Consider the following 26253-nt stretch of genomic DNA (forward strand, 5'->3'; position numbering starts at 1 on the left):
GCCGAGGGGGTTTCGACTTTTAAAACAGTACAGAGTCTCAACGAGGGCGGTCGCGTTGAATGCCGAGTCTCTTCGAAATAATAAATAAATAGGTATACAACAATAGCTGAAAATAAAAGAAAGAGAGCAATATAAAAAAAAGAAAAGAAAGGAAAAAAGAAGACAAAATTTACACACAGATGTATGCACATGTATTATTTGTTGATCGTTGATTTATATCGGAGCAGTCGCGTATAAAAATTTGCGGTACGTAACGTCGGTATAGAAGAACGGGGATAAAACAAAAAGGGGCAACCAAAAAGTTTTACAAGGAGTGAAATGTTTTACTTTGTGATTTGACAGTGAAAGTGTTCAACTGCGAAGATATAATCATCGATAATCGATCGTAAGATTATATATCGTATGATAGTCGAACGTATATTAAACGTATCGTTTTATCGTTACGTGTACATCGAAAGAAAAAGAAAGAAAGCAAGAAAGCGGAGGGAAAAATAAATAAATAAATTCCGTGCGGTTTTTCGACGCGGTATATTTAGGCACACGGCATATATATCCATACTACGCATGTAAATTGGACACTGTGTTGCTCCGATGATCGGCACGCATCTTTTTCGTACCGCGGCGTTCGTTCGATAAATGGGCGTCCGCTAGAAGAACCGTTTACATTCTCAAACCGAGTAAATATAATATATATATAATAAAAATTAAGAACCAACCGCCCATCGGATGATCAGAGGATATTTGTTAATGACGAAGGATGCAGAAATGAAAAAAAAAAAAAAACAATTAATGAAGATGTTAATATAATTAATGTCGAATTTTTCGAGGTGAAAATCCGAGGAATGAGGAAATGCAAGAAAGGAACCCCGCCGTTCGTGGTTTTTTAATCTTTTTTTTCAACCCCTCTTTTCCCCGAGGCTCTAGAGGGATTTATCGTTATTTATAAAATCGCGACGTGTTTCATATTTTGCGAAAATTTTGACGCGTAATGCGAATCGATTGATATTCGCGGCGACCAATTGCGTGATGAATTTTTTAGACGGATTATATAAGTCTATGGGAATTTCTATGCTTCCGGTCTTTTTTGGTGGATTATTTATGCAAAGCCGGTTTTGGCAACCGGTAAAATTCCGGTTTAACGTAACGGTTCGCTTCCCAGTTTTCCGCGGAAATTTTCACCGTCATTGATTTCCGCAGGTACGCGTCACTCCCAAAACTATACATATATGTAGAAACATATTGTATACGTGAACAACTTTATACGCGTACTTCGAAACGTGGCTTTGGCACGCTATTTATTCGATGTTATATCTCACCGGGAATCGATTCATTATAGCGCGTATAATACAGTTGAAGTTTGACGAGTCCGATTCTCGTTTTCTTCATTTGCAGTTACCTACATGTGAAATCGAAGAAATTGGTCAGTGCAAAAATAGAAAATTGAAATTCTTCGTTAATCTAAATTTTCTCTTGGATTAAATATTATTTATATGTATATACAGCTTGACGTGACGTCACCACCGCGTCTCGAGCGCAACCGAAGACGAATCGAGTTTTAACAGTACGTGTAACATCTTGAATTACACTCCGCGAACACACAAGATTATCATCCGTATAATACGTGGGTCGAGCCTCTTCCAGCACTGAGACTCAATTTTCTCTTCACTCTCTCGGAGCTCGTTATTTCAGCGGCATTCTTCCGCTATATCGTGTATTTAGAAAACTTAAACGAGACGACCGTGAATCATGCCGCTACCTACGTAATTACCACCGGAGGAGACATTCGATTAGATTTTAACTTGTATATTATAATCAGTGAGAAATGAAAATGGACCGGATTTTTGTTCTGTAAATTTTTCTCCTTCTCCCTATGAATCTACATCTTTAACTTTTAGACACACTGCGTTCGAACGGCGTGAATTTTACACACAAAAGCCCGCATGTTTCGTGCGGTGAGAAATTAAGGAGTTAATCGAGTTTAACATCCTCCTCCCCCCCCCCTCCCCCCCCCCCCTCCCCCCCCCCCCCCCTCCTAGTCGCGGTGCAACGACTTATCTGGATTTTCAGCCCGCTACGGTTATTATATTGTCAGACGAGGAAGGGGTGAAAAGATAAGCGTGAGATCGGTGATATTTTATTTAACATTTATGTATGTATGCGTATATATATATATATATATATATATATATATATATATATATAACACGTTTTCCGGAGTCGGACGACGAGATGACGTCATCGCGCCCTATAACAACGCGAATCGATCCGCGGGTTCACCCCCCACCCTCTCTAACCCGGCTGAAATTGGATTGTATAAAAAAAATTGGCAAATTTTGTGTAGTTTCTTTTTCCCCCTCTCGTTCCCGATTTTTTTGTTTCTATTTGTACAGTCGATTCGCGCGGTTTTTGTGATTGGCTAATTTTTTTTTTTTTTTTTTTTTTGTACATCCTGTACGAACCGTAGCAAAACTGTAAAATGTATGATAAAAATGTTGTATAGTATATAGAGAGAAGAGTAGAAAGAGCGAGAGAATGTAAAAAGGGGGGCTATTTATTATTCCACCGCTTTCTTTCTTGCTTGCCTTTTCGCTGATCGTTTTACAATGAATTTATTACGTCTAGAAGATAATAGGATAAGTATTGAAAGAAAAAATAAAAAAAATAAAAAAAAAACGAAAATTAGAACAACGAAAATCGGGCGATAATATTGTGGAATAAAAGAACGAAAACGAAAAAACGAATCCGCAGATTGATAAGGCCCGAAGGATGACGGGCGAGGAGGCCAAGGGCGGGCCGGACAGCGGTGTTCCTACTGCAGAGAACGCCAAAGTCGTTGGGGATAATAATCAGCAGAACGGAGTTCAGGAAGAGAAGGAAAAAGCGCCGGTAGTTAACGGGACGAACATGGAAACCCTGCCGAGAACGGGAAAACAGGTACGTCTAGACTCTAGAGAGAGAATTTTCATTCGACTAGGTTTACGCAGTTTCACCGACGATGATGGGAAAAAATTGCAAAACAAGAGCAAAAAATTGAAAGAAAACAATTTGGCGATTGTAACTTGAACGAGAACAAGTTGAAGTCAAATTATCTTACACACAAGTTGCCTTATAAATTTTTTAAAATTCACGGCGTAATTTAACGACACTCGTTACATTCGCTGTGACCTTTTCCAAAATCTTATCGTCATTCTTATTTTTTTTTTCTCAGCACTTAATTTAACTTTCCCTGGTTTTTATGATGATTAAATTGATTTGGAAAGGATTGAATTTTCCTGAATTTAAATCAGGCTGAAGTTGGTAACGTTAACTTAACGAAACGGCAGGCTCAAAAATCATCATTATTGGCCAATTTGAAAATGACTTCCAAGGAGTTGACTTTTGAAAATTACAGTATATTTTGTCAATAATTCTCGGAGATTCCTCCGGATGCGAAGTGGCGATTAAAAAAAAAAAAAAAGAAATGCATCGTTACAGTAACGTTACTAACTTCATCCCGATGAATAGAAAACTACCGAATACTTCGATATGAGGAAAATGTGTAATATCACAGGCGATGAACCTCCTTGAAAAAAACAAATTTCAATTAAGAAAAAAAAAGAACAAGAAAAGAAAACGACACAACACTACTGCTGTAATAATAAATAGCAAAGCGTGCATAAATTACGCGAGTTATGTAGCTTGTGTACATACGTGTCGAATAACATCTTCTCCCGTACACACATCGATCGATCATCGACGTGTACGTGATAAGTAGGATAAACCTATGTGTGAACGCGTATCGACTCGCTGCGCGCGAGCAGATTGGTCCCAGGAACGTTTTCACGGTCTTCCTCGTCGCGTCTCGTCGCCCAAACGAAGTAAAACCGGTTTCGGCCGTCTCGTATTATACACACGGTCGCGTCGTATAAGCCAATCGTCGTGAATTGTTGTTATCATTATTTACGGAGTAACTAATCTTAAAAGTAGAATCACAAGGATCGGCTAGCAGGAAATTCTACTTGGCCTAAAAGGACCGCTCCTAGAACTAACTACACTCTATTCCCGATACTCGCGAAAATATTTCTACGTACACAACAGATCTCTGTGTATTACTAATAACTCAGAAACGACTACGTCAATTTTGCACGAAATACAGCCAATCCTAACTCAAATGTAGACGGATCAATGGATCAAGTATTCCCTAAATTCGTTAATCCGTTTTCGAATGATTTCCAATCTAACAATAATTCGGGAACAGCTGAGAATCGGTTTTAAATTAAGAACTGCGCATTGGTCAAGATCGAAATAATGTAAAAATCTGTTATTTTGTTTTGAAGAAAATGTTTAATTGGACACATTCTGGATGAAGAAAACCTTTCAGCCTATTTTATCGCCATATTATAGTAAATTTGTAAATAGAATCCTGACTCCGTGTACGGAGTTGCCGAATAGCGACATGTCACTCCACTCCACTCTGTCAACGATTATGGAAGATTTATTCGTTTATTTATTTATTTATTGTACTTATTTAGAGTGAAAAAGTTCAACAGACGAACCCAAGGCAGGGCATACAGCGGATACGACAGATGAAACTGTTATAAATAACGTCGATAAAAATTAAAATATGGAGTTACAAATATCACAACACTAAACTAAAAAACAAAGCTGAGATGCGATCATCTAGCTCCACAGATTAAATCGTGAAAGATTTGCAGTCGTCGGACGATTGAAGCTGAAGGTGATACGCCACAGAAGTCGAATTATTCATGAAAAGGCTTCCGTGGTTGTCAAACTCTCGTGTTTCACACCGGATTACTTAATGTGTCATCGATCCAAAAGCCGCACGGTTGCCTCACTATCCTCAATAGCTCACATATAAATCGATGAGAATAAAAATGACATTATCAAGTTTCATTCAACACTCGATCGTTGTAACCGTCATGATTACGAGACGATTATCCATATCGACCAATTGAAGCAAAGTCTTGCAACTGCATTTCGATACAAACCGTAGCTAATTTCATGCTTCCAACCTCGAGTAAGTAGTAACGAAATTCAAAGGAAGAATGTATCCGAAGTTTCGATGATCCAAGCTTGATTGAAAACATCGAGGTTCGATTTTGATCAATGAATTTATATGTGATCGAAGTTAGTAACGTTACTGCAACGATGCGTGTACAGAAAAAATCGTAACTTCGCACCATTAGAATTGTCTGCAATTCGGCAAAACCATACAAATATTTTTCGAAAAGCCAACTACTTGAAAGTCGTTCTAAAACTGTAAAGAAATAAGTAATGAATTTTTTCCCGATACTTCGCGACGTCAACGTTGCTTGCTTCAACCTTGTGAACTTACGAGAACGTCGAGGTTAAAAATTGAGCAAATACTCACATCGAGTACCTACAGCTGGGCTGTGAGTACGCGGAGGATGTAAATGACATCCAAATTCAAGTCGGCATATCCGAACTACAAAGGAACCGAGGGCTGGGAGGGTTCAACGGAGTTCTAGAATCTCGACTCGGGATGGACCAAAGGCACCAAAGACGGAACGCCTCTGTACAGCATCGCGTTACGTCACGTGAGAGACAACTGGAAGGCCTACATTCTACCTGCCGGCGAGATCTTCCGAGGCAGTGAAGAATCTCGACAGAGTTTAAAGGTCCGACTCTGTTTTCTTTTCTCGTCCCGTGCCAAGCGGTGGTGGCCAAAGGGTCGTGGGACAAGAGCCCGAATTTTACCATCGGTTCCGAGTCTCCTCTTATAGTTATACCTGCCTTATGCACGCGTTGTTCATTCGGGACAACGTGAGTCAGGTAGGTGCGAGACAGCTGGCAATCGCAGCTGTCTTTGGTATGCACGTACGTATGGCACACCTCCCGTAGGATCCCCTTGGTTCTATGTAACAACAGAACACCGGGAGCATGGCGATGTTTATTCGGAGCACAGGAAGGCTTAATTTATTTATGGATTAGCCAAAGATCCATACTTCTTGGTCATTTAGTTTCGAGATGATCACGAGCAGTTGGAGAATTATCGTATCTGCAAGCCACGAAGATCTCTTCGGAAGAATAACGCGGTTCGATTCTACAGAAATCAGTTCTACAGACTCCTTTCTGTGGAAATATTTCTTTGCAGAAAGGAATTTGAGATAGGCGTCAGAAATAATTCTACGTGAGTTATTCTAGAGGAGAATTGTTCCGAAGAATATTTTTCTATAAAATATTTTATCTACAGATATAGAATGTTTTTCTACAGGAAAATTGTTCGACAGAATGTTTTTTTAGAAAATATTTTTTTACTTCAATTTTTCTACAGAAAGATTTTTAAGATTCAGATCAGACAAATAATTCTGCATAAATTCTGCATCGATTTTGGCCAATCAATCTTTTCAATCGTAAACGTCGCGAATAGTTTTCGATTTTTATCACTCTCGTTTGAGCTGATAAAATCATTTCCACATTCCAAAGGGAATTCGTTCAAGAGTCTTTTGATCCGACGATTCGTCGAGGGTTTTTCTCAAGATTTTCTGTCGCGGCTTTGACCCCGCTTACCTGTATACTTCTTACATTACCCAAGGGTAGGAGCGGCCCAAGTACTCCCGAGGGAATGCGAAAAAGAGAAACGGAAAGACCACAGAAATGTGTGTGTGTGTGTGTGTGTGTGTGTTGGATTATACGGGGATAAAACGCATATAATATACGCCTGGCTTTATTTGTCATTCGGTCGGCTTTTTCCGACGATCACCGTTTCTTTTATCCTAGATTTCACGATCAGTTTTATAACGTGAACAGTTTTTTTCATAGATCATTCTTTCGACAATGAACCAAAGCATTTTTATCCCCCTTCTAAATCACAGATGACACATATCGTGAACAACAATAACTGAAATGAAAACAAAAAAATTAGTTGTGTTTGCTGCAAATTTTTCTTGAAAAAATTATAAATGCCATTTGACTTTTTATGAGTTACATAGATTGGCAAAAGACGATGAGTTCGATAAGAATTACATTTCTGTTGTGCTGTTTTTCAAATAGATAATATTACCTCGTTTATTCAATCTGAAGGTAAGTCAGAATTCGGTAACTTCAGAACTTGATTTGACGGGTGATATTTTTTGGATAAAAAGAGAAAAAAAAAACTCAATCTCCTCCAATGATAATAATCAGCCCTTCGGCAATTTTTGCGTGTATGTATGTGTATGAAAAAAGATTTAAAAAAAATAAATGAAAACGCAAAAAAAAAAAATAAAAAAATAAGAAAATCAAACAAATGTGAAAAGGAGAAAATACGACGAATAAAGTAAAGAGTTCCATACGTAACATCGTTAGGATATTACCAACCTGCTCGATTGCCAAGAATACACAGTATATTTAGCCGTGACTGTCTCTTTATTTCCCTGTTTCCCCTCTCCTATCTCGTTCTTGATTCTCATCTCGGTCGACGTTCACGTCGTGAGAAGTGGATATATAGATGGGCATACACATGTATGTATATACATATATATGTGTGTGTGTGTGTATACATGTATACATAGATAAATAAGACACAATTTGTTTGCAAACAGAACTATACGCGCCATTCGTTGCAAAAGATCATCGTTTATTTATAGAATTTCATGATTTCAATTCCCTCTCATATTATACACGTATACACGTATAGTATACACGCATATAACATACAGGCAAAAGCGGAGTCGCGTAGTAATTCACTTTTGTTGATCCTGCATTCGAGCGAGCCGGCTGTAAATCACAAGTAATAACTAATGAGTCTCTCAAGGCCGTAGCTATGGACCAATCCTGATGTAAATACGACCTCGAGCTGTGCGGGGTGCTTTGTTGTTACGCCTACGTGAAATTTGACAAAATCAATAGATAAACGACGAGGTGAGTAATGATACAAACATTTTTTCCTCTTCTACTCTCCGTCGGGATTAAATTACAGCCGCTCTGCGCAATTTCTCTTATTACACATCACAGACGCCTGTAGTCGTTGCGAAATATAGCCTGAAATTTATTCTAACTCACAAGCTCGATAAATTTCCTGAGCTAAGTCGAGATGCGCTTTTGAAATCATCGAATCTGCAAGTCTCGAGAAGTTGTTTGATTTATTGGTACTGAAAAAAGTCCGAATAGCTTTTTAATTCCAGAACAGTAACGAGGGAAAAAGACTTTTTTTAAATTCTTGAAAATGGCTGGATATAATAGGCAGGTTTTCCAGTTCACCGGACACCCAGTTAACACCGTGCAGGAAAGTGATAGCGTCGGTTATCCGACCTAACCCTTCGCAAAAGGGCTGAACGAGTGCAAGAAAGTGGGGTGCAGATTTATTTTGACGAATTAGTTCGTATCCAGCGTGCTGCCCTTGCGTGAAAACGACCCTTCTTCTCGAACGAGATGCGAAATACGAGACTGACAATGACAAGGGAGCGAGCGAGAGTGAAAGGGAAGCGAGATAAATGGTCGGAAGGGTAAAAGAGCGATTGTGGAACGGTCTTTGTAATTCTAACAAAAATTTCAGCGACTGAATGCCGGTGTAAAAATTACTGATTGTGAGGTTGGTTGTCCAAACATCGATGCAATTCATGAATTTCATTACGAGTGTATATTAGTGCTGTGCGATTGATCGATTAATCGATTAATCAGCGACTTCGATGAATCGTTTTTTCGATTGATTAAGTTTTTCGATTAATCGATTAATTACACAGCACTAGAATATATTACGCGTATTTTGTCGTGAGTATTTATCAAATTATTGTATTCCTACAAAGCTACGAGCATATATCTTCAAAAATATGAAAATAGAAAATACCAAGATGGTTGTGAAAATATGATAGATTCGTTCGATATCACTAAACGATGTATGACTTCATTCGGAATACCATTTTCTAGGTGTTCCCTGAAAAATTCACCCCTTGATCAATGTAAAAAACTTCTTCAAGCAACCCAACCTAGGATCACTCATTTAGCCAAATCGCACTCGGTGCACACCGAAACCCCACTTGTTCCGACCCTACGGAACGAACGGAGGGCATTGCTTTGAAGGGAAGTGCAGTCAGTTAATCGGTTCGCTCTAGCGTCGCCGCTTCGTCTGGAAAAGGCGTCCATCCGTTACTCCGCAGACGAAATGGGGGCCGGATGACACGTTCAAAACGGTTAACTTCACATTTTCATGCCCCTATAAGTACGGTAAATGCCTACTATTAGGAATTTAGAAAACTATTACTGCGGATTTTCGACGTTGAAATAGGAAATTCTCACTCGAGCCTAGGGTGGTCCTAAAAAAGGTCAGTTTTGAATTTCGACCGGCTCGCTCCCCAAATCGGCTCTACATAATTTAAAAATAATTCCTAAATTTTTACACGTTCTTATCTCAACTCTATCCCGTGTCCCAAAGAGGGTGGATTCCGTTCAACCCTTTCAGGAGCACATCAAATATACCCAACGAATTTGATGAGTTGTGATATAAAGGGGTATTTTGGGTCGTTCATTACGAATCTGAACTAAAAATTTGAAAATTCTAAATGGTGGATCCAACATGGTAAACCAAAACCGCAAAAGTCACTTGATATTGCCATATTGATTGCAAAATTTAAAATTTTTTAAGTTCGACATCGGATTCGTAATCAGCGACCTCGAAAACTCCCGAGTACCGAGATTTATCAAAATCAAATGACTTTTTCGACTCCACTCGACCATATTGGATCCGTCTTCATGAATTTTTAAATTTTGAGTCGAGATTCGTAATTAGCGACCCGAAAAACTTCCCGCTCTCTTTGGGGCACAAGTTAAAGTTGAGATAAAAATCTGAAAAAATTGGGGTATTATTTTTGAATTATCTGGAGCTGCTGCAGGAAGCGAGCCAGTCGAAATTTAAAAATGACCTTTTGGAGGACCACTCTACTCGAGTCGTACACAGGAATCGTTGTGGAAGAGGAAGGCGTGTCGTTGTAAAGTTTCCGGCAAGCTTTTGCAATTAGTTTGGCCTCGATCGTTGTGAAATTTATTCATCGTACCTTGCGCACGTGACTCGTGTGCCACGGGATCAAATGAACGGGATCCGAGTATTGGTGCAAACCCTATTTGGCGAGTGATTCGTTCAACGATCACGTTTCGACATTCGTCATATCAATCAATGCGATCGTGTTCGAGAATACGCTTCGAAGGTGTTCTCGATTGTAATAATAAGCAGCCACTGCAGATGAAAATGATGAAAAAAATGTTTGGTCGCTGTTTTGGCAATGTCTAAATTGAAGTTTTAAATTTGATCAACGCGTTGCAGTAAAGTTTATGCGGAATTTATAAACGTTGTTGAACAGTCGATTTCGCCTTCAACTTATCCATAAATTCTATTTTCGATCCCCTATAAAAGGCTGTCGACTTTCCCGAAACCCTGGAAAAATGTCTTCAGACCATGAAGAATATTCTACAAAAAAAGATCGAAGTTCGTAACGTTAATTCATGTAACAATGCATTTCGTTTTTTTAATATCAAGGCTTGATAATTGTCGGGAATTTAATAAATTATGATAAATCTCAGGTCCCTCATATTTTGTAAATTCAACTCGTTGTTCAAAGTCATTTAAAAGCTGCATAATTACGATTTTTTTCTCAACGTTTCCTTACGTTAAACTTACTAATCGATCGAGCCTTGTTTTTACGTCACGTACGTATTTCCGCACCTCTCACGATTCCACGTTAATTCAAGTTTGTCCGACTTGCTTTCATTGTCAGTGCATCGAGGGTAAGGTAACAAACAACATGTACAACATACCGCAAGACACGAACCTCGTCCATTCCCGATTACGTAGTTTTGATACTTGACTTATTAACTGCTGATGTCAGCAGCAGCAGCGACAGGAGTAAAAAAAGCCAAGTTAATTCGCACTATTGCGTACCAAACAAACATTTCTGCCCATTGTATGCGGGATAAAAATTAATTAGAGTAGCAATTAACTTTTATACGGTTAATTTCCGGTCAAGTTTACAATTTGCTTTACCGTTGGAAACTTTTTCCAAGTAAGAATTAAAAAAAAATAATTCTACACGAACAAAGTTATTACACAAACAAGTTACGTATTGATAATTCCCAGTATATACACTACCCACGAAAGTCGCGTCAGTTCGGAAAGTGGAAATAATTGATTTTTCGTCGTCGACGAACGACGATGAGTCGACGACATTTTATTTCGATAATATAGATATTCGATTTCGTCCGCATTTTTTTTTTTCCAAAATTACGGGTAGAGGTATGAGGAATGTAATAGGTATACGTAGACAAATTACTCCACGTTTTTGGCGCTAGTCCAGGTCGGTTAATTATTAACGATTAAGTAATATTCGCCTAAGGCGTTGCCTCGTGAAGTTACGTGAACCACCCGGCTATTACTCACCTGCCAAAGTCGTAACTTACGTGCGCGTATACGTATACACCTATTTATACGTACATACGTATAATATTAGTAGTGTAGGTACACGCGACACGCGAATGTGATCGTATATCGAGAAAAAGTCCGAATGGCCGGCCGGTATAATTATTGAAATTGAATTGTAAAACTTGTACAAGGTTGAAATTTTCATTACTTGTTATAAATACTTCCCCCTTTCTTTCATTCTTCTCAATTATACATCCAACTGTATGATAATTTCACTCGGTGCTTCAAAGAACAAAAGATTTCCACTGTATAATATAATACCACGTTACAATTATTGAATTTTCTGAAAGGACGATAATTATTATGGAAATTCGAAAGAGCGTTTGCAATTTTTATCGTCTTTCGCAAGATTTTCTCGTCGGTTGATCTGCCGTTACACACTAATATATTATACATAAAGTTGGGTGTATAAGACGGTATAATTTTAGCATCAACATCGCTACATCGAATGCTTCCTCTCATTCTTCTTTTTCTTTTTTTTCTTTTTCTTTTTCTTCTTCTTCTTCTTCTCTGGCCGGTTGCTTTCGCAACCCAGTTTCTGCTGTACGAGATGTGCGTAGAAAATAGAAATACGTTACGCACAGATTCCCAGCGGTATCTGTGTTCCAGGCGTTTAAATTATACCCACATACAAAACTGAGAACGAACGAATTTGGCCGACCGACTACGTGATCAACCAGAATACGCGCGCGGTTTCCGTACAAGTATAACCAGCTCCTACATCCCAGAGATGCTCGGACGCATGCCGAGATCAAGAAAGAATAAGAGAAAACTGCGTAGCGATTTCAAGTGCGCGGTACACTCGTTAAGAATAAGAAGAGAAAGAAATTCAGAGAGAGGAAAAACGTTTACTATATATGCGAGTAATTTTCAACAGGGAAATAAAATCAAACTCCATATATTGACACTCGTTAATTCTTCTGCAGTTCAGTTCTATAAGCGAAATAATTACTGATTAAAAGACAAAACAAGAGAGATGTGTGGGAAAAAAATACGGATGAAAAGCAGCGATGAATCGTAAAGTTCAAAGCAATAATTAGTACCTATAATACTCTCTATTACTCTCTCACGGTATTACGTACAGGTTTATAAGTTCTCACTGTCAGATATTAATTTTCTAATATTGTAATACAGAATTTTGATTTTTATACAAGAACTTTTCACAAATTTGTAACAATGCGAAATGAAAATGTTGATTTTATTGATTTGTTTTTATTTATTTTTTTTGTTCAAGAAATTGGAGTATTTATTAGAGAACGATTTGGTATGATAATGAACTTCTAGTACAATTTCGAAAAAAGAACCAAAAAAAAAACGGACTAATATGTCAAAAATTTCACAAATTATACGTACTTTAAAAATTCTAATCGACAAATTGGTTGCGACTCTTTTTCTCAATCCAACTGCAGTTAGAAAATTATACCGCGATAGAGGTGATAAATTTTTTTACACATGTAGGGCGTAAACGTACGTACGCGTGTCTGGCGATCTGTGTAATTATAGCAGTATGGAGGATGCTGTGAAGGACCACGTTACGCAAGTAGCGTGCGTATATTCGTGACGTCATTGCCCGTAAAAACCTTTGCACACACACAGAATGCAGTCACAGCGTTGCCAAACCTGCCCTGATCAAACTCACGCACAAAATGACCGTATAACAGCGATAAATTTTCAATTTTTTTCTTTTCTTTTCTTCTTATTTTCTTTACCAAAAACACAGGCAGTAAAGAAAAGGACGAAGAATTGATAATTCGCGGTAAGAGCAGCGAATAAATAAAAAAATTTTAAAACCAAAAAAAGAAAAAATAAAGAGAAAGGTTGAAAAAATGCAAACAGGCAAAACCTTGTTTTCCCAAAAACGAAGTTATGCTAAACGTACGATTTTCTCCCCCTTTCACTTTTTTACCGAGAACAATGGTACTTAGCTATTTTTCCGTTCATGTAGTCTCGGCTTCTTTGACACGGTTTTCCACGTGAGCTTAAGGGTGAAATTTCATCGCACCGAGGAGGGATGAATAGAACAACGCCGTGTTTCCGTCACAACGCACCTTATTCGAGTAAAGGTACTAATAAAACCCCTGGCGACACATTAAAATTTTCCCAACTTTCTACCACACGACGCACACAACCTTCAACTCGTCGCGTTAGTGGTTCACGGTGTTAAACCTGACAACAATAGAGGCCCGTGTGTTTCAACGCATTTTCGCTCGCTCCTCGCCGTGAATTGTTGGCAGATCGTTAGCATGTTTTAGTCATTCACTACAGCGAAATGGGCTGGGTTCGAGTCCTCGATACTTTAGGGAAAAAATAAAAAAAAAAAAACAAATTCAAATCTATCTGACGAAAATTTAAGTAACAAAAGAACCGTAGCGGCGCGTGTCCAACATCAGGAACTTTATGGATCACCCAATGTACAACTCAGCAAAGTGTCGAAAAAGTTGATCGAAACTGATCAAATATTATACTCGAAATTATTTCTCGAGAAACCATTATTTCGGATTATTATACCTGTGATATTTGCTGCTTGTAAAGTTCAGGATGACGGAATGAATTTTAGAAATTATTGAATCTTTGATTTCAGGTCACGATGATTTCGAAAACATTACCAAAATAATAACGAGTCGTATGATTTTATCACTCGCAGTAATTTTATAAAAAAAAAAAAAAAAAACAACAACTACGACAACGACAGTAACAATTATTATATAAATTTTTCGCGAACCACGGGGCGGAGTGCGAAAAATTATGAAAATGATGTACGTGTGGATGTAAAAGCGAAGCGAGCACTTTATAATTATATTATAATATACCTGCAGGTTGGAAACTTTTTGTTATGAGAACCAGTTTGACAGCATTGACGTAATCTTTTATGTGCCCGTTTGCAATTATATACGTCACGTCGTCGTACTGCCGAGTGTCACATCCCAGTTTATCTTTGCCGAGTGTCACATCCCAGTTTATCTTTACCGGGTTTCACCTGTTTTCAACACTTTTGCTTCGTTCTTGATTCGCCTACTGTAATTAATAACTGGTTGTCAAGATTCCATATCGTTTGGGATTAATTATCGGTTGTATTGTTAAAGTTCAGGGGATTATCTAAAAGCCCAGGATCATCTAAGAGAAACATTAATCTAAGCAAAGCGAAAGAAAACCAACCAAGAAGTAAATATCTTGTCTTCTGACAAGAACATAGCGAAGAAGTGCAGTGAAAGTTTAACCGACAAGACTGACTTCAGGATATTCCATGAAGCCTAAATGTAGAATGAAGGTACAGCGGATAGTGATTTTACCAATTTTCGATATGGAATTTATTTTTCTGCTAGTTACCCAGAATATTTTCAGACATTTAATTTAGCAGTGACAACATTCGATGGCTCTGATTGTACATATTTTTCAACGATTAGTTCGAAATTGTTGCAGTGTATTTTTTAACTCGCGTGTATTTCGAAGCAGCAGCATTTCTCATCCACCCGACCTTCGGAGTTTTGTGAGTGAGCGTTCGATTGTAAGAAATTGTGAAGGTGAAACCGTATTCTCAATCGAATAATATCAGTCTTTCAAAAAATTTCAAAAATAAGAACGATTGGTAGCATTTATCACCGTACAATCAAGTCAAATTTTCGACAATTTATTCCATTCTCTCTGAAACCTTGATCCCACAATTTTCTTAAAATGTATCGTTACCAAAAAAAAAATTCGTGAAACACGTCGTTATCCGATAATAGAATTCTAGACGCTTTTGTTTTTCGAATACGTAAAACGAGCTTCTGTCGGATCGTAAATAAAAATCACAATTGAAGAAGTAAATTGAAAACCCGTTATATGAATAATCAATTAAAAAAATTTATCTTCACAACGACATATAACTCGTAAAAATGACACAGAGGTATTTTATCGGAAAACAAGGGGGCAAAAAATCGGCGAATTTTTCCGCTTTCAGTCGGTTTGAGGGAAGGGTCTGTCCGCCGTAACAACAATTCGATATCGTCCCGCATCGTTATATCGACGCGACAAAAATTTCGTTTGTGAAAAGAATGACGAATCCGTCGTAAAACGAGAAAAAAGCTCGACTTCCAACAGTTTCAAAGCAATTCTCGTATCGGTGTGCGGTACGTTATAACATAGGAAAAACAGAGAGAAGAAAGAAAAAGAAATAATGGAAAGCGAAGAGGAGGCAATTGTCTTGGCAAAGGGGCTAACAAACGCGTTTGACGTGTAACCGTAACGTGGAGGACGCTTCAAAACCTCTTTGCAAAAAGATGGTGCTTCAAAACCGAACTTAACAAGTATCGACATAGCGGCAGGTTGTAGTAAGCACTTCTCGACGCGATCCGCTAATACACAAGGGAAAACGAACCTCCGTCTGTTTTTTTTTTATCTCTCTTTCGGATTGCACAGTGAATAATAATTCCACCTTTTATCCAACAATATTTTCTTCTCGTTCTCGTAATTAGTATTTTTATTTTCATTTATTTTCTGTATTTCTTTACACTTTTCTGCTGTAGCTGTGTTACAATTTTTACTAAGAATAAAATTATCTGGTTCATCGCCGTTCAACGATCAGCGTGAATCATTTTTTGCCTCTTGTACACCCGTGAGTATTTAAATTGCTCTTGAAGATGCGGACGGACCAATGAATCAGAACATTTTCAGATAGTCTATTTTGAACCGATTATACGGAAATGGTCCGCAATTCGGACCGGAGAATTTTGATTTTATTAATTTTTTTTCTTCTCTTACCGATGTAACGATTTTATACCGCTGACCCGTAATTCGATTCGCTGTCAAGGGACTAGGCAGGAAATACACGTGCGGGCGTGAGATAATCTGATTTACGATATTGATTTGTAATTCAAATTTCATTTCGAATAAAGGATTGTATTGTAGGTGCGGGAGAAAGTCGCGGCTGGATGTTCGGAGCCAATATATATATTTATATATATATATTATATATATTATATATCAATCATGCAATATTGAGACGATATATGCCATACACACGATACAGAAATTTCATTTCTTTTCCACGCATTAGTAATAATTTTGCATTTTATTGATTAAACGAAAAAATAAATACCTGAACCACGTACTCCGCAAATTTACAAAAGTTGACGCGAGTTCTTTTATATGTAGTACAATGTATTGATAAAATTCAAAACTTATATATATATACATATTGTTTTAAAGTTCGCTGTATTTTCAATCATGTTATTCCTCTGGACGAGAGTCAATCACGGAGTGAAATTTTTTACAAATTCAAAAGGGTTCTACTTTGAAGTATTCTCAACAAAGTGAACCAATTGCTGCGAGATTTAGCGAGGACAGCACGACGTGTAATTGACGTATCAGAAATACCCAGGAAATTATTGATCATCACTATTGCGTAATTCATGCGAAAACCATAAGTTGATGAGAAAACGCGTTATCGTCTATTTGTCACTTTTATTCTCAAAATTCTATCCCACACATGGAATTTTTTTTTTTTCAAGCCAAAACTGTGAACAATATAAATAAACGTGAAAAATCTGTGCTTGAAATTTTACAGTATAAGTTATAAATTATCATTTTTGATTCATAGATGATTTGAATCTTGTTGAAAAGATATTTTTGTTTTGATGTGTGAAAATTATTTGAGATTTATTATCAAAAATTGAGGATAAATTAAGTATTAATTGGTGTGAGATAACAAAAAATAATTTTTGCGATTCTCACTTTGACGTAACATCTGCTTTATTTTAATACACCATTCTGTATTCAAGTTGCCTCGAAGAGCATTTACATAACCATTTCTAAAGCATGATAGTAAAATAAATATTAACAATAATAAAAAAAAAAAAAAAACAACTGGCAGAGAATTTTGAAAAGATGGACTCTGGAAGTCGGAGAAAACGCAGTGAATTCTATCGACACCCTGTTACGGCAGTTAAATTTGACGAAAAAAAAATCGAAATTCATACTCAAGGCTTTGAAGTCTTTTGAGCGGAATTGAAGTGCGGAATGGGTGGGGGTGGAAAATTATGAATCCGACTGTACATACAGTACCATAGCGTTGTGTAATGCGGGCAGCGGTGAGGTGGGAGGAAGGCGACGACCAGGACGACGAAGAGGAGGACGAGGAGGACGAGGGGAGTGCTGCGGCAAATGGCGCTGTCGCGTTTCTATCGACCCGTGCCGAGAATCCAGGTTGCTCTGCCCCACATAATCGTATATACCTACGTATACGTATATCCAGACGTGTAGATGGATATGTTCGACTGTATATACATGGTACATAAATTTGTATTTATAAGGCATAACTATCGGTGATATAAGTGTAGCGATACTTGAAAGTACGCGTATAACAGGTATATTGTATGAAGGAAACACGAAATTGACAAAGGAAATCATGTTACGATCCATCTTGATTCACGCATCTACCGTAGATAATAAATTGCTACAGTTTTATGTGAGGCGTACAATAAACGCGTTCAAAAATACAAAAAAGTACCCTGACATCGATCAAAAGTGCAAATCTCGGTTATAAAATGAATTTGAAGTAAGAAGTGAGCTTTCGAAGGACCGTCGATAAGTTACCAGTTACTGAACCTATCCCAATTATTGACCTTTTTTGGTTGTATCTGTTTGATCCTTAGTTCTAAAATTACAAAAAGAACAGAAATTTGTAGCGTCTAACCCTCTAGCAATTGGTTTTAATCATTGCGAAATTCACAATTTGTGCCATCAATTTATAATTTTGGAAAATAAAAGGGTCAATAACTGGTACCTTACCTTAGGTACCCAGAAGGAATTATCAGGGCAGCCTTACAACGGGTCCGATATAGTATAACATACTATCCGGAAGTCTCGGTTGACCGGAAGTTGGGGCGAGAGACGAATCTAACTAAAGCGACGAGGGAGGCTCAACATGTCCATAAACGCAAACGCAGCAGCGTGGCATCACGAAAGAGCGGATGGGGAAACGGGTCAAGAGGTCAAGGTGTTTGCAGGGTGTCAGATTAGGAGATCGCCTCGGATTTGTCACTTCGAGAGTTTTTTTTATTCTTTCATTTTGCTTTTGTCGAGTAAACAAAAGCGCAAATGAATAAATTGAATTAACTAAGAAAGGAACCGATGTTATATCCCTAAGACGATTAGTGCCAATACCGCAGTATTAAGTCGGCAAAACCTCAAATACTGCAACGATCGTTAGGCGACACGTCAATGTTTTCTTTTACATCCGATCACAGAAGCCCCGAGTCATCCTGGGAATTATTTGTGAACTTGTGCACCGTATAGTTACTCCAAAAACCTTCTCTTGGACAAAGTAGTTCTCACGTCTTGCAAGGTGAGGAACAGTTTTTTAAAACCCCCATCGCGAAATACGATCTTGGAATATTATTCTAATTTTAGTGAAACTTGGGATCCAGCCCAATTCGCTCTGTCTTTTTTTAATGTATTTTTTGAACTGATCGAACTGATCCTCTTCTGCAACTTGTTTTTGACCTGTTGGTTCGGCTGAAACCGAATCTTTCGGACTTGACGTGAATTTTGTACAAAACAGTACTCGTACAGCGTCAAATTCATACCGCATAAAAATTCCTGACCACACTGCGAGGGTGGGGCGCGAGTAGAGCGTTTATAAAGGTTCCACGATGTCTGGGCGATAGAGGAAGCGTGTATATTGTAGGCAGGCATTAAGGTAGTCACAGCTAGTCTGCGTGGCAGCTAAGGAAAAATCGTTAAAACTCCAACTCCAACTTCAACGCTTTCATTATCATCGACAACGTCGGTCAAGCATCATCCTGCCCTGCAGCGCCATAGTATTCGTAAAAATTACTGAAACATGCGATACCAACCGAAGTACAGAAATCGTATAGCGGCTATTTTCCAAATTGACTCAGCCAATCAGGATTCAATAGCATATATGTAACAAGTTCAAGCGATGAAAAGTTGACAATGTTGGATGTCAAGTATTAACGACTATGCAGAAAATGTTAAACTACCTGGTTCCAGGCTTCAAAGACTGCTTGCAACATCTTAACTGGTCAATTTTTGTGGGGCACGAATAAAGTGGAACCATGTATCGTACTGATTAACGATGAGGCGAAAATACGCCTTTGCTATATATACGACGAAATTTATTGGTCTGGATCATGGGGAATCGGTTGGCAAGGCTTATCATGACATTGGGTTGACCTTTGTTTTAACGCGTGACGGGATTCACCCTCGGAAACATATGTATACGTATAACCTGCCCAACTACTCCATTTTACTTTCGTGACAGTGGCTAAGCCTTTAATTAAACATCCATCGTGTGAAAGATGCGTCAGTAGAGGGCGTGCCCGAAGGTCAAACTGCACAGATTTATATGGGGTAAAAAAGTATTCCGGAAGTCCACAATCTCTTACAAATCCAGCTTACTTCGGTGGAAAGTACCCAGTCTTAGTATACTGAAAAATGGGATTCAAGTAAATCTTCTGCCTCGTTCCATTCCAGTCATCTTTTCAATAAACCTCCACAAGTTATATATATGACGGTATAATACATCCTTTGTCAAAGGATCCTTTTTGGATTGGCAGCTGTTACCGGGATACTCTCATCATCCCGAAGGATTGATCGTGTAAATGGTATTCCCGCGTATGTATTGAACGACAGTCAGCATGTAATAAACCTTTACCATACCTAGACTGGCTGCTGCATATGAGCCGTTGGCGACGTCGCGCGACCTACATTATAAGCGAGACAATCAGACCGCAGCGAGTTTGTTCGATCCACGGTATTCCTCCCGGTGTGCTTTAATCGCAAATTTCCCAGGGCTCGAAAGAAGAGCTTTTCTGCAATCCGTTCCACCCGATTTAATGTAATTGGCAGCTTAGGAAACTTATTTCACCGTGTCATTTACCTTTGCAACAAATACAAGATGATGATTCGCGAGTATTGTGCGCTTTTTGCACATTAAACATACATCAGCACGCCGCTGGAAGCTGGATGTACTCGATTGAAGAATAGCTCTCTTACAGTTTCTTCGGCGGCATCACTCCGTATGAATGGCCCTTTCTTCGTAATGTCATTGTTAATTGGATGCAGGGAAGCGTCTGAGGGGAATCCCTGCTGACAATGAGACTGATCATCAAAGCAAAGCATCAGCTTAGCGCGTTGCATGGCACAGAGGCGTGATGCTTCAGAAGCTCGTCGAGTCACATATATTATACATATGGCTGTGTACGTGACTGTAAAGAGTACCTACTTACAAGGCGGAGTTTGAGACATACCCATGACCTATATTTCATGGGATAGGTCAGAGCCGTCGGCGAATCCAAAGCCGGGGATGGAATAAGAGGAGAAACGAAAGCAAGGCAAGGCAAGGCAGGGCATTATTGATCAGGCGAAAGAGGGTGCCTGCCTTGACGGCACCAGCGCCACCGTAGCATAAGCCGTCCTCTCTGATTCTCTATACTGTACGTTTTGTAGCTTGGTAACGGTCTTCCTCTGCGGAGGGAGTCACCTTGAACAACCTTCAGCCGTGTTGCGGACGGTGCGGCGCCGCAGATGTCAGAATTTCCTCCTTCCAGCACCAGCGAGGCACTTAAAACGGGATTTTCTTCTATGTTATGCGGCAAAAATATTGATTCCCTATGACGAATCCACCTTCAACGCCAGCTGTATGGACGACGTACTGCAACCATGTCGCGGTAGTGGCGTAAAAATCATGCTTTCAAGTCACCAATGAAAATAGATTTGACGCAATAAACTGCACGACGCCGCGAAGCGTAGGTTGTAAACTCATCGTGTGTTTTTCGCCCATGCAGGTACTCTCCGCGACTCATCCGGAACGGACGTGCCGTGAATGATAAAGAACTCCAACTACGATTCCAACCTATTATTCACGATTAATAAATTCAAAGCAACGTTAACGTATACCTATCTATTACTTCATTCATCTCACACACAGGCGTATGTCCCATAAATCCCTCTGCAGGGCAGTGGCTCCAACATATAAGTCACTTCATTTTGCTGAAGGGTCATTCTCATTCCGTTCACCGTAGATGAACGGATCCGCTACATATAACTGTGCAACAAACATATTCCAAAGCTTCGTAGAGTTCTTCATCTTTGTTTTGTTTCGTTCCATTGGAAATAAAATTGATGCCTGACGCCACTACACCTTGCCCGGTGAGATTTGGATTAGGCAATAATCCGAAAATAGTCTTCGGTTCAGCGCAGAGATCGTCGTTCTTTCGACGCATGCATCATCGACGCGCAAAATACGTGTAGGTATGCAAAACGCGAAGCGGGCTTTTGTACGATTGAGCTTCACGAGCGCCGATATCGATGGTGATCCAATACCATGAAAGAAGGACCTTTCGCCCCTCCCCGCATCGCAAACGCATGATGGAATGGCGCGTTTGCGGTTTCGCACCTACCTCTCACCGGCCTTCGAAATGTATTCCATCTTACAAATTGAAACTTGAATCGTTTAAGCCTTCCAAATACGGCAGAGGCAGGCGAAACGTAAACACAAAGAGTGCTGCCATCGCGTAATACGTTGTAAACGCGTATACGTGTACGTAGTGCAGGTATACTGACCCTGATGAAGTGGAGAAATTCAAACATTTGCAACGCATTTCTTACCGATTACGTCATTCCTCCGATCGAATCAAATTGCATTCGTATAAATCAACGATTAAGCTTCGCATCGCGTAAGGCATACGTTGACAGATTTGTTTTTTTTTTGTATTTTTCAGGTAAGCAGACATCTTCTCGTATGTTTACATCCATCAGTAAGTCTTAACCAATAACGACCAGAGATCTACGCCGAGTTAATGTCCATTGACTTGTAAGTGAGTAAATATCGCAGTAGTTATGGTTCGTCAATATCACCTTCGACATACGGAGAATATATCAAGGCCCGAAAGTGAGACGCAGTAGTAGCAGTACAAACAAGTCAAGTGTCACATACGAGTTTGAATACAAACCCATGGTATACCTTGTAACGGTTGGCTGACCTGCACGACGAAAGTCAGCACGATATTTTTTAGCCAATAATTATCCAAGTATCTACACAAAGAGCCGCTCGCATGGGTTCGTATTTCGCAATGAAGTTTTCAGCTTAGTCAAGCTACTTTTTGTCCAGCGAAGATCAAAGCCCAGCCAGAGTATTGTTTAGAGAATTTTTGAAGGACCTTGAGGCGGGTGAACAACGTCAGCGTTTTCTGACTCGGTCACGGCCGTTGGTAGCCGGGTAACCAATACCTGCTTACAATAAGCTTCGTAGACTCAACTGCCAAACACGGCAATCGGCAACCAATGACTTTACAGCTCGTTACAGCCAAGGTTAAGTATCGGGTGCCACAGGTCACGGTTTTTTCCTTCCGTCAAAAGAAATCGTTTCTCAGGTTACTGGATCGATACAAGAACGGAAACGATTGTTCTTTGATTGAAAAATTCGTATTGAATAGCAGGAATACAATATGACTCTAACCATGGTCGGTTTTACCAATACCGCTACACGAATCACGAAGGATCATTTCACGACTCAATTGATCACTACTGCAATTTATAACGTTTCCGCATCAACGTCGAAATGTATCTACAGTGAACTACAAGTTGCACTTGTTACAAGTTCAGAGTTTTTTAGGTCGTATCATTATAATCACCGAAAGTTCTTCACGACAACGTCCCTTGTCGACGACGATGCACTTCATCTGTCGTAAAAATTGCCGATAACATTTCAGAGAACTCGCGGACTCCGATCGACTGCACTTTGCGGGACATCAACGAAAAGCATCCAATGAATGCGGTGCGACACGGCTTTTACATTTCGTGCTACCATCCCGAAGTGCAGTGCGATAGCGATATCGAGGATGGGCCATGTGCCCGATTGCCCAGTTACTTATGCAAGTACCGCGCGTCTCTGACCATTCCAATTACGTTATGTAGTAACGGTACCTCTTTCGGTCAGTCGACTTGTGACAATCAGTCGGAGCTAGGCGTCCACCAGCAAGACAGTACGGTACATTTTTACGCTAAACAAGTAGCGCAAATACAGTGTATCAGCTAACGACTGGAACCACGTTGGCATTATGGACTCGCAGCTATCTATACTATAAAAAGCACATTATGTTTTGCGCTCTGTTGCTGAACCAACGCAAGTCATGGGTTCAATATTGTTATGGGTTATCATAGTTTGTATTTGTTATGCAAATTACTCGAGTAAACTGTGAAAGAGCAGAATGTGAGGTAGGTACCTCGTCGTTCTCTGTCCACTTTGCCAACTAGCAGTTTTGAGCTGACAGAAAATTGAACTCACACTCTCGTACCGACAGGTACGTCATAAGTGGACGAAGAAACCTGTTTGTGAAGAATCCTGCACGCACGATTGTACATTCACACGAGTATGTAAAGTATCATCGGCTTCATCGATCTCCGAATTAGCACTTTGTCTTTGTGGTGAACAGTTAACGGTTAAGGCGGCCTTCGCACGTCAGGTAAAAAGCGAAAGTCTGTATTATACGGCGAATTTTGTAAAATGGTAAAAAAATTTGTCAGTCTCTTTTTGAAAATACACAAGAATTTAAAATATGAAACTTGTTCAAGTTCTATAACACGTCCATGATTTTGATGAAAGTTCCATGAATTTGATCGTTACTTCTGAGCTTCGTGATCGGCGCCGAGTTAATTTTTATCTAGCCGGTGGGAATCGAGGTGATTTTATATGTTGGTACAGCCAGTAACTGGGACCACGCCTGGCTTCTTCGAAACTAGATGATTAAAGCCAAAAATAGGTTTAACCTAGACCCTATTTTGACATCTACATAAACGGTTTCGCGCATGCCTATTTTTACACCACATAATCCAGTCGAGCCTGTCTTTGGTTTTGGTTTATACTTTGAGGATGAGGGGGGGGGGCTGAACTGGTGCCGTGTTTTATGTTAGGTATACGGAACCACGGAGCGTCTGAAAAGATTAAATTAGAGTTTATCTACGCATTACAGCCATGAAAATATTAACTTATGATTAGCTTGAATAGCTGCTGTCTAAAAGTTTTATTCTTAGAGTTTCTAAGTGTATTTTTATGCCTTCCGTCATCCTGTGCATCGCCTACTTGAGAAGTGATTGAAAATAACTGTAGATACCTGTAGAGAAGTAAGTGATCGATGATAAATTTTACAAATAACCAACGAAGAGTGCTGGGCACGACGCTTGTTCCTATTCTGGCAATCGGCAATTCATTACCAATATTCAGGTCCAAGCGCTTCTGGTCTTTTCATTCGGCTGATTCCGAGGTACAAAGTAAACCAAGCACGCATGTGAGACTTGAAAGCGAAATCGAGTAAGGACTTCATTTGGTAACTTGACTCTGGAAGGGAAAGTCGTCTACTTCCATATTCGCGTCTTCTGTACGTATATGCATACATGTACAGTGTATAGATGAACGCATGCCTTTCAGACGGTAATTATCGCCGTCACGTCTGCTACTACACGGTAATAAGTAACTACGCAACGATAATACCTATCACAACGAGGCAATCGTTCGCCATCACGCCACTCCAGCATCCATCCAGCACGATGAATCCGAAATTGCTATTACTCGCGATTATTATAATACAAGTAAAGCGACAATCGCAATTATTACGCGTGCCAATGCGACCGTATAACATATTCCTAAGATAGAACCTGGCGCATAGCATTCCGCCCGAGTTCATTTATAAAATTAGAGTAGGTACGCGACCGGCGTCACGATTGTGGAGCTTTGACTGCTGTTGTTGCTGGTTGCGATCGACGATATTAACAACTATCAACGACAGAATGAGCGTTGCTCAATCAGCCACGGTTGCCTAATACGTAATACTGTAACCAAAGAGGACGAGACAATGGATAGTAAATCGCAAAGCTGAACTATTGCAGGGAGTTAGAATATGAGGAATGCGATTGAAGTGACATTGAATGTAGCCGCGGATCTACTGCACCAATAACATCCACGTACTACACATGTCGTATGACAATGGTATCGAATGAAAAATCACAGAGGGCAAAGTTCAACTGACACCGTTCCGTGGTCTAAAGTCGGGGTGATTCTGAATCGGTGCAGATAATTAGAGTGATCGAAATATTAAGGTTACGACGTTGAGGGCATTAGTAGTATCATCGTAAAAAGGTCCGATACCATATGCTTCGGACAGACGCATACTTTCTGTGAAAATATTTATTCGTACTAATTGCCCTCCAATCACTGGTCGGAAAATAGAAATTAATCATAAAATAGATACCCGAATCAAAGTAACATCTTAGTACGTAGTTGAAAATCTCCAAGTATACTCAGATGTGGAGAACAGTTTGAATTCCGCGCGATCATTGAATCGTATCAAGAGAAATCACTGAACTGTATTACAAAAAACTATAATCGTGGATACAGTTTGGCTGTAGTATTTTTCTTTATTTTAAAATACACCTGTTCGTGACGCGAACTAGACTTCTTGTTGTTCGTCAAGTATCGCAGCAGCGTTCTGGACCACGTTTGTCTCTCTTATGTCTCCGAATATCGGTTTATGATCGGCACTAGACACGCCATTTTTACATATGTAACAAAAACTCTACGAGCTTGGCTAGCTCGATTTAGCTATTAGGGAAACCACCACGATTCATAGATTTCAACCTACCTATTTTTTTTTCAAAGCCAAGAATTCCACTAGCTTGTGGATACGACTCTTGGCACAGATTGTTGTTTACACTATCAGTAAAATGACGAGTTCTTAAATTGAGGAAAAATCTTAATTGCATAAAAAGTAGGCCGGTAGCGTTGATTTCTCTCGTGAGAAAAATCGTACGGTACAAACTTAGTGATCTGGATTAAATTTATCTAT

General features: G+C 39.3%; 1 protein-coding gene across 26 annotated transcripts in view; it reads left to right on the forward strand.

Moving 5' to 3' along the window:
* The window catches only part of LOC124187781 (ankyrin-3-like), a 98520-nt gene continuing 72267 nt past the window's right edge, over window positions 1–26253 (forward strand). For 22 of the 26 annotated variants that reach the window (XM_046579925.1, XM_046579930.1, XM_046579937.1 and 19 more), the window contains exons 1-2: window positions 188–385; window positions 2749–2934. In XM_046579925.1, the coding sequence (XP_046435881.1) occupies window positions 2767–2934 (168 nt within the window). In that variant the 5' untranslated portion in view covers window positions 188–385; window positions 2749–2766. The other 4 variants (XM_046579921.1, XM_046579922.1, XM_046579920.1 and 1 more) reach the window with 4 other exon arrangements.

Source organism: Neodiprion fabricii, chromosome 1 (genome assembly GCF_021155785.1).
Source record: "Neodiprion fabricii isolate iyNeoFabr1 chromosome 1, iyNeoFabr1.1, whole genome shotgun sequence".
Lineage (NCBI taxonomy): Eukaryota > Metazoa > Arthropoda > Insecta > Hymenoptera > Diprionidae > Neodiprion > Neodiprion fabricii.